The 9695-nt window shown below is 41.0% G+C and overlaps 1 protein-coding gene and 1 pseudogene across 1 annotated transcript in view; one reads left to right on the top strand and one right to left on the bottom strand.

Moving 5' to 3' along the window:
* LOC126214980 (guanine nucleotide-binding protein subunit alpha-14-like) overlaps nucleotides 1-8975 on the top strand; it is a 104168-nt gene extending 95193 nt beyond the window's left edge. Inside the window, exon 8 of the mRNA XM_049941612.1 lies at nucleotides 8671-8975. Coding sequence (XP_049797569.1) covers nucleotides 8671-8753 — 83 coding nt within the window. The 3' untranslated portion in view covers nucleotides 8754-8975. The remainder of the gene's footprint in view (nucleotides 1-8670) is intronic.
* On the bottom strand, nucleotides 6910-7027 carry LOC126215592 (5S ribosomal RNA; annotated as a pseudogene).
* Nucleotides 8976-9695: the final 720 nt, after the last annotated feature.

Consider the following 9695-nt stretch of genomic DNA (forward strand, 5'->3'; position numbering starts at 1 on the left):
ACAACATACATACATAACACAGAATTTAGTCATCAATAATACATTCTCCTTCACTATTTACAACTGTCCGTCAATGCTGGGGTAACTTACGAATTCCGCGACTATAGAAATCACACGGTTTGAAGGTGAACAACTTGTAGAGTGCTGTTCGCAGCACATATCCGTCCAGAAGAGTGTTTGATGTAGAGTAAAAATCTCAGACCACAATATCAGGTGAATAAGGTGGGTGTGGAATGATTTCCCAACCCAACTCCCATACAGTGTTTTTGTCAGTCTAGCAGATGGCAAATGGGCATTATCGTGCAGTAGCATTACCTCACGCAGTCTTCCCAATTGTTGTTCTTGGATTGCATCTACAAGACGTGTGAATTGTTGACAGTAAATGTCAGCAGTGACAGTCATAACTCAGGGAAGCAATTCAGAGTATACCACACCGTTATTGTTCCACTAGATGCGTCTTTCGTGGACGTGCGCAGGTTTTCGTACGGGGAGTTTCTGCTATGTTTGGGCTCAGCCATTCCTTTATTTCCCTTATGTTAACATAAAGATGCTATTTCTCATCACCAACAATGACACAGGATAGGAATGGTGGTGTTGTTCATGAGCCAGCAGAGATGCACATATGACCATCCACTGATTTTTGTGATTTTGGGTTACAGCATGTGGTACTCACACACACAATTTCTGAACTTTTCTCTTCGCATGCAAATGTCACACAATGGTGGAATGACCACAGTTCATCACATTGCCAGTTCTCGGCTACACTGACACGGATCCTTATGCATCAATACATCCGAACAATCTTCATCAGACCCAGTGTATAGTCACAATGTCAAAACAGTCCTCCTTAGATAAGAAAACCATTTTCTTGTCGTGCTCTGTCCAATGGTATTATCCTCACACACGGTGCCTCAACTGCTGCCATCCCTCGATTGAACCCAAACAGAAGAATATGTCTGAAATGTTCCGATTTCTCCACTTGGCACTCGGTTTTCTAGCATCCGCAGCTCTGCTCACTATTGCGAAAGGACAAAATGTAAATTCAAATAGTAGCAGCGAACTGCAAATAAAAAATGGCAAATGATAAATAAACCCATAGCAACCAGGATACCAACATACAAAACAAAAACACTAATAACTTATGCACTAACCTGATATAGGCACAAAACGTAGATAAGAGTGCCAGCACTGCAGAAAGTAGACAGTGTTGCTATTCCTTCATTGTTCCCTCTCTCTTCAATTGTCCTCATGGAGAGCAAGGCATGTCCCTCACCACTCCTGACAATGCTGCATGAAGTGTCAGTTTATTGTGGCCAAACAGTGAAACTGGCACACCACAGGAAGCTGAGTATCGGAAGACAGATAGAAGGGTCTCCCACCAGGGCTGGTGCTGGGAAGGGGATGGGGTGGGGGGTGGTGGGGAGATAAACAGGAAGAATGACCTCCCAAACAAAGACGGAAATTTATTTATTTATTTAGCAGCTTATGATGTACATCTATGGAGTAAGTCCAAGTACATATAACTGAAAGAAACACCATTCCCTTCAGTGATACACTCGAATAGCCATAATCTGCACACATGTAATACTAAACCTCATACTTAATAAATTACTGGTACTGCTGAGTGCACATTTCAATGCCAGAATACAAGCAGGAAACCAATCTTACCACAGCCTAGCACAACTGCTTCGGTCCAGATATCTCTCCAGACAGTTCAAGATTTGACTGTACAAAACCCTGATCCAGCCTGTTGTTCTATATGGCTGTGAGACATGGAGTATCTGGAAACAGGACTTCCATAGAAGATCTTCGGTCCGGTTCTGGATGCAGATACAGAGGAATGGAGGATCAGATACAACCGAGAGCTTGAGGAACTATACCAGCAGCCCAACATAGCAGGAACTGTCAAAGCCAAACGAATGCAGTGGAACGGCCATGTGGCCTGGATGGAGGATCACGGACGGCCAGGGAGACCCAAGAAGTGTTGGAGGGGTGGACTCCATGAAGATTTAATCCAAGTGTCAATAGATGTGGACGGGTGGCGGATAGCAGCAATGGACAGAATACAGTGGAGGAGGAAACTTGTAGATGCGTGCGGTCCACTGGGCCTGATCATGTAGTAGTAGTAGTATTGTATTGTATTGTATTGTATGTTATGTTAACCGGGGACCTAGAAACGATGGAGAGGCTCCATTTCCGCTGCAGCCGCGATGGTCAACTTCACCCCTCCACTGTCCCACACTGAACCCAGGGTTATTGTGCGGTTCGGCCCCCAGTGGACCCCCAGGGAAGTCTCACACCAGACGAGTGTAACCCCTATTTTTGTGTGGTAGAGTAATGGTGGTGTACAAGTACGTGGAGAACTTGTTTGTGCAGCAATCGCCGACATAATGTAACTGAGGCGGAATAAGGGGAACCAGCCCGCATTCGCCTAGGCAAATGGAAAACCGCCTAAAGACCATCCACAGACTGGCCAGTTCACCGGACCTCAACACAAGTCCACCGGGCGGATTCGTGCCAGGGACCAGGCGCTCCTTCCCGCCCAGAAAGCCGTGCAGTCTAACGCACGGCCAACCGGGCGGGCTTAGTAGTAGTAAGTTGTAACTTCTGTCAAAGTTGTGAGAGTATGTAGCTATTAAGATTCTTAAATCTACTGCATGGTGTATGTACTTTACAAATTTTTTGAAGAGTCCCTTTCAAATGCTATTTTTTTTTTTAATTTAATTACAAGGTGTACAACTTTGCTTCCACCGTTTGCCGATAGGTGGCAACAACGGTAAGTAGCGGTTGAAAGAAATGGATCACAGACATCAGGAAGTTAGCGTGGACCGTGGTCAACATAACCTCATTCAAACATTAGTCGATTTGTGTCTGCATCATTAAGCTGTTCTTGTTTGAAAATGTCAATTTACGAGCCTAATGCTCGTCATTTGCGGGAAGTGTTACTGGTTTGTTTCAATATGAAGAAAACAGTGGCTGAGTCTCATCGAATGCTCTCAAGTACGTATTATAAGGACGCTATTAGTGAAAGAACGTGTTGTGAGCAGTTTCAACGCTTCAAGAATGGTGATTTTAACGTCGTAGACTGGCATATTGGTGGAAGAGAGAATGTTTTCGAAGATGCAGAATTGGAGACATTCCTGAGTGAAGACTCGTGTCAAACTCGATAAGAATTGGCACGATTAGTGAAAGTGACACAGCAAGCCATTTCAAAACGTCTCAAGGCTATGGTCATGATTCAGGAAGAAGAACTTGGGTCTTGTGTGAGCTGAAACCAAGGGACATTGGACGGCATTTGTGTGTTTGTGAACAGTTGCTACAGAGGCAAAAACGGGAGGGATTTCTGCATTGCAATGTGACCGGGAACGAAAAATGGGTTCATTACAACCCTAAACGCAAAAAACCATGCGGATATTCCGGCCATGCTTCCACGTTGACATCCAAACCGAATATTCACGACTCCAAGATTATGCTCTGCATTTGGTGGGACCAGCTCGACGTCGTATACTATGAGGTGTTAAAACCAAGTGAAACCATCACAGGTGCTCGTTATCACATGCAATTAATGTGTTTGAGCAGAGCATTAAAAGATAAACGGCCGTAATACGGTGAGAGACACGATAAAGTGATTTTGCAGCACGGCAACGCTACACCCCATGTTGCAAAAAATGTCATAACATACTTGGAAACGTTAAAATGGAAAGTCCTACCCTTCCCGCCGTATTCTCCATACATTGCTCCCTCTTATCACCTGTTTAGATCAATGGCGCTTGGCCTGGCTGACCAACACTTCTGATCTCATGAAGAAGTCACAAATTGGATCGATTCGTGGATCGCTTCAATAGATGAACAATTGTTTTGACACGGTGTGACCTTCCTTTCTCTCTTTGCTCCGTTTCTTTCACTGATCTTTCCTCTTCTTTCTTCCTTCTTCGTACCATGGCTATATCTCAGGGTTTTCAATGCAGAAATGTTGTGAGAAGGGGGCACATGTGTGTGGTGGTTCACGATATCGTAGTGCTGTGAGGGAGCGTCACTCGTGCCTCTGGTTTGAGAAGACTGATGCCTAAAGTACGAATATTTCTGAAAAGAAGAACAAGTATGTGCTCTCTTTTCTTTTAAAACTATAAATAGTAGCGGAGCTAGTACCATCTGTCATTCTGCTGAACTGAATGAGCGCGACACCATTGATGAAGTTTCAACCTCAAAAGAAGTTTATTAATACCAATTAGCTGAAATTAAAAAGACTCATCCAATCCAGAAGTCACTCACAGTTAGAGTAATTAGTTTCTGATGTGTGTGTAGTGGCCATTGATATTTAAAAGTTCGTTTCAGTAATTGTATCACAGTCCGTTTATGAGCTGCTAAGCGATGTATCAACAAGCTGACTATGCAATGATTAATACTTGTCGTATCCCGACAGTAAATCACTTCTCGCTTGTTTTAAGCATCAAGACGATTACTATGCCGCTAATATAAGTCTTTGATAGTTATTATCAAGCTGATGTCCGTAAATTTCGGTTAATGTTACTGAATCGTACACGCGACAATAACGCCCGATATCCAGCTGTGTATCTTGAACTCCGCGCCGATATTTGAGAATTCGCGCGCGTTTTGTTTGCACCAAAGTCGGGCTGTGGTTCCCTAGAATAATTTTTAAATCAACTCTGGGTTGTAAATTAACAATTCTATGCCCATTCATGAAAGTTGTTATTTGTTACCGGTATGTCAAAGGCTCTGAGCACTATGGGACTTAACATCCGTGGTCATCAGTCCCCTAGAACTTAGAACTACTTAAACCTAACTAACCTAAGGACATCACACACATCCATGCCCGAGGCAGGATTCGAACCTGTGACCGTAGCAGTCGCGCGGTTCCGGACTGAGCGCCTAGAACCGCTAGACCACCGCGGCCGGCCTCCGGTATGTCATAACATGTTTATATCTGTCTCATTAAAACTCATTACCTATTAAATGTTGTACATAATTAAATTCTTTACTTTGTAAATAATCAATAAAATTTAGAAATGAGTGACATGTATAAAAAAAAATCTCAAGTTGATATGACGTCAGGGGTCACTGTTGATTTCTACTCCCCTACACTCACTGACTCACGTGATGCAAAGTAGATCCGACTATATAGGACATACTCATGTAATGTTACAATGGGATTCGTACACTGCCCAAAAGATTGGAGAAAGTAGTGGCCAGTGATAGAAAATATTTTGAATGATACATGTGTAACCAAGGTGTTTCATTAAAGCCTCAAATGTTGGGGGAAAAACAGCGGAAGCAAAGTTGTACACCTTGTAGAATTTCTTGAACCTTATGCTAAAACCGTGTACTAAGCTCTGATGGAAATAAATTACTATTACATCGAAACATTTAATATATTTTATTTTTATTATTATCAAAATCATATGCTCTGTTTTTTTCTCACACAAACTATTTTTCTTCTCCCTCTTGAGGATACTCCTTATAGTATTATTTTGAATGTCTCATAAACCAGAATATTTGATAACGTGCCAACCCCTCTGTTATCTCACCTCACTTCCACCAGTATTGACTGTATCAAAAAGGACTTTACAACTCTGAAAACTTACATTGATTTATTCATTTAACCTACAGACATGGTTTTTGTGTCATTTCAATAGCAAAATACCTTTTTTACCTTACACCTGAACAGGTTCAATGTGACTTCCATTGACTTCCATCTTAATTAGATTTATTGCCAAACTTGATGCAGCATGTCAGGTGTGACTAGTTCAGTTACGAGACGGATTCTGGCTCTGAGCTCTGTTAGAGAAGCTGGTAAGGGGTGAACAAACATGGTATCCTTGATGCCTCCCCAAAAGAAAACACGTGTCAGTTCTGGTGAATTTAGAGGGCCATGAAACTGGCTCACCTCAGTCCGACCACTCACATGATAACCTTCTAGTTGAACATCCCTGACCAAAATAAACAACAAATAGACATTTAGGAAATCCCTGGTTTTTGAGAGGCAGTATGGCAGTGCACCATCTCGCATATACTGCATGCTGTGATCTTGGTCATCATTGTCAATATGAGGGATTAAAAAGTTTACCAGCACATCTAAGCACACCATTCGGTTGATACTTTTCACCTGGAAAAAGAAAGGTTCATAAACCTTGGTCTTTCTCAGTTACAAAACACATTCACTTTTGGGCAATCACATTCATGTTCCAGAGAGCTTTATGGATTTTCACTGCCTCAAATCCTACGGTTGTGTTCATTAACATTGCCACTTAAGTGAAAAGTCAGCAGATCACTAAAGGTAACTGTTCCAAGGAAATCTTCATCTTCATCTGACCAATGTAACATTTCCACACAAAAGTCAGTGCCTTTTAGTTCTTGCACCATTGTAAACCTGTACTGTTTGAGATGCAACAGTGTTCTTAACACATACCAAACAGTCACCTGTGGGACATCTAGCTCTCCAGATGTAGGCTGATTTTGTAGGGCTATTCACAAAGCTTCATCTCACTTGCTCTACATCTTCAGACACTCATGTATGACCTGAGGATCTGATGTGTCTTACAGAAATTCCAGTTTCAATAAAACACTTATGCCACCCATAAAGGTAGAGCGCCTGCCTGGGACTGGTAAAGGCAGCCATCTTTGCTGCATCTGGAGCTAACACTTGTGGTGGCATAATTCTGCACTAGTGTACCACGAGAGTAAAAAAAAAGCACTCCGTCTTCAGGCCACGAGTGGCCTACTGGGACCATCCGACCGCCGTGTCATCCTCAGGGAGGATGCGGATAGGAGGGGCGTGGGGTCAGCACACCGCTCTCCCAGTCGTTACGATGGTATTCTTGACCGGAGCCGCTACTATACGGTCGAGTACCTCCTGAATTGGCATCACGAGGCTAGGTGCACCCCGAAAAATGGCAACAGCGCACGGTGGCCCGGATGGTCACCCATCCCAGTGCCGACCACGCCCAACAGCGCTTAACTTCGGTGATCTCACGGGAACCGGTGTAGTCATTGTGGCAAGGCCGTTGCCCACGTGAGTCAAAACTTGAACTATTTTCTTACAGAATGATGGCAAGATGTTGTAAAAATAAGTTTCTATGAATTTCCAAACCTGTGAAGTTTTAGTTTTGACACACCCTGTACTTTTGCTTCTTTCTCCCCCATGCTCCCCCCACTGTCTTTCTCTCCATCTTTCCTTTTCATATTATTGTTACATTTCATCCTGGATTTTCCATTGTTTAATTTAATTAGTAATTATATCACATGAAAAAACTTGTTTTGCATTTGTTACCAGACTGCATGTTGTCCGTATGTCAGCTATGACACTTTCTTCTCAGGAATGGATACATGTATCAAGTTGAAAATTATATCACACACTACAATTTCTGGTCCCTTGGTGGTGTAAAACTATTAGGCTTCGAAGTGAATGCAATCAAAAGATACAGCCATTTATGTCACATTTTTATACTTGTAAACTAACTCATTAAAACCTGTAGGGTACTTCCCATTGATCTGTAATCATGAAATTTGTCAAGAAGCAGGTTTTCACAGTACAAGTGAAGGAAAAAACAAAAAAATGTGAATTTGTGATTATAATACATGAAAAAATATTTATTTTGTCACTTGCTACCTGACTTCAAACTTAAAATTATAACGTTCTCAAAAGTCTCGGAATTCCTGATACTTTGCCGGTATCAGTGTCAATAAAAGGCAAAAATGATTGAGATTCTTGGTTTCCAGGATGGATGAATTGTCTGTATTCATAATTAAGTTTGTATGGAACCGTCAGACCATGAGACTTACTTGCACATGACAATTTTCCATTATAATTATAGCACTCCATCTCTATTACATATGTACTGTATGTCTTCACGCTGTCCGTCATTACTAGTGTTTCTTCCTATCAAACAATGTCTCTGTTCCTTAGCAATTGTCAAGCAGTGCATGTCGGTATAGATATGGATTATTTGTAGTCTTACAGCTTCTTAACAAACATTGTGATGTAGCTAACAGAACTTTCCAGTCCCTCAATCTAAATATTGAGATAATTTGTAGAAAGAGTAGATAATGAGGTATGTGTTTAATTTTTCTTTGGATTGGTATGAATTACCAATTTCTTGCTGTATGTTAGACAGGAGTTTGTTGAATGTCTTTCCACTACAGCACGTAACTCCACTCTGGACCATAAGCAAGGAATCAAAGCCTGTGTGAAAATTATTTTTGTGCTTTGTTTTGTGACTCTGTATACCACAGTTCAGTTGAAACTGATTTTTGTTATTAACATCTAGAAAGGTCACTGTTGCTTGCTTGAAGTTGCACAATATGAATCTTCGTGAGATTAAGAGTCAAGTGGTGAGCTATGAACTACTTGTTGGCCTGTTCAGTTGTTATGTGAGCTGTGTCTGCTAGTGCCATGTCCACCTCCACGGCTTCACATTCTGAATTTGCCTGCAGTCGTCTGTTGAGACCACATGCAGTTTCCGCAGGTCATTCCTATGAAAAAAATTCGAGATTAATTATTAACTAAACCATCAGCCATTCAAAAAAATTAAATAGTAATGTTCAACTCCAGATTATCTGCACTTTCTCTAGGCGTTGACCAGTCAACCTGTACATAAGTAACTGAATTTATGTTATCAGTTTGTGTTATTTTCACTTTTCTCCATTTTTCAGATACAAAAAATATTGAGGCAGTATTCTTGACTGTCGTAGATTTCATCATAAAGAAGATGTTGGAAGCGTACCATGTCTTCTAACAATATTGACAATTGCAATGTATTGTTCTGTTGGCTTCCTGGCAAGAGCTATAGATGGCAACAATTTGTTCTCAAAACGTTTCTGAAATTATAAATCCATATTATATGGTATTTTTATTAATTAGGAAAATCTAGGAGCAAATTTATTGTGTGTCCATGTAAGAACTGTAAATTTTAAGGAAGATAATCAGTTTTACGAATTACTGTGATAAAGAAAAAATATATGCTGACTGTTAAATAAAATGTTTTCAGAATTACAAACTTAAGTATCTTTTTATTTTAATTATTCATACACTGTGTGCTCATGTAATGATTATGAGATCAAAAAGGACAATCATTCTACAAAAGCAGGTAAGTTGAACACTCAACATATTCTAGCCTACCTTCCTGACCACACTACTTACTTGCACCCTGGACCTCAGATGTTACAGTTTTTCTAATTGTTTCTGTCTTTCCTCCCCCAATCTCAAGGATATACCACCAGCTTTGACTTCTCTGCTGTGATTCATTTTTCTGTTCAAGTTTCCATTGCTTCTTTGCAGCTGAATGCTGCCTCCTCTTTCGTGCTTCTCTCTGTCTGATCAGTGTTTTCTCTGTCCCTATTCCATGTACTGTGTTCTCTGACACTTAAAGTTTCAGCTGCTTGACACATTGACTGATTCCGCGTGCATGGCAATACTTGAAGCAACTGCTTCACTTCTTCCTGCAGCTAATTAATTTCTGGCTTGTTTTAAATGTTAAAGTGACAATAGTGAAGCTCTCAGGTATCCTTTCAGAAAGAATCACTTAAAGTTGCAATATTTTCACCAAGTACTTGATCAATGCCCTCAAATATTGATGTAGAATGTCAGAAGACCTTGCTATTGGCTGTCATTCGAGGATCCCAACAACACATTAAACCTCAAACTAATTATAAATAAGACACTGACAGCAGTAAAAAGC

Source organism: Schistocerca nitens, chromosome 12, assembly GCF_023898315.1.
Source record: "Schistocerca nitens isolate TAMUIC-IGC-003100 chromosome 12, iqSchNite1.1, whole genome shotgun sequence".
Taxonomy (NCBI): Eukaryota; Metazoa; Arthropoda; class Insecta; order Orthoptera; family Acrididae; genus Schistocerca; species Schistocerca nitens.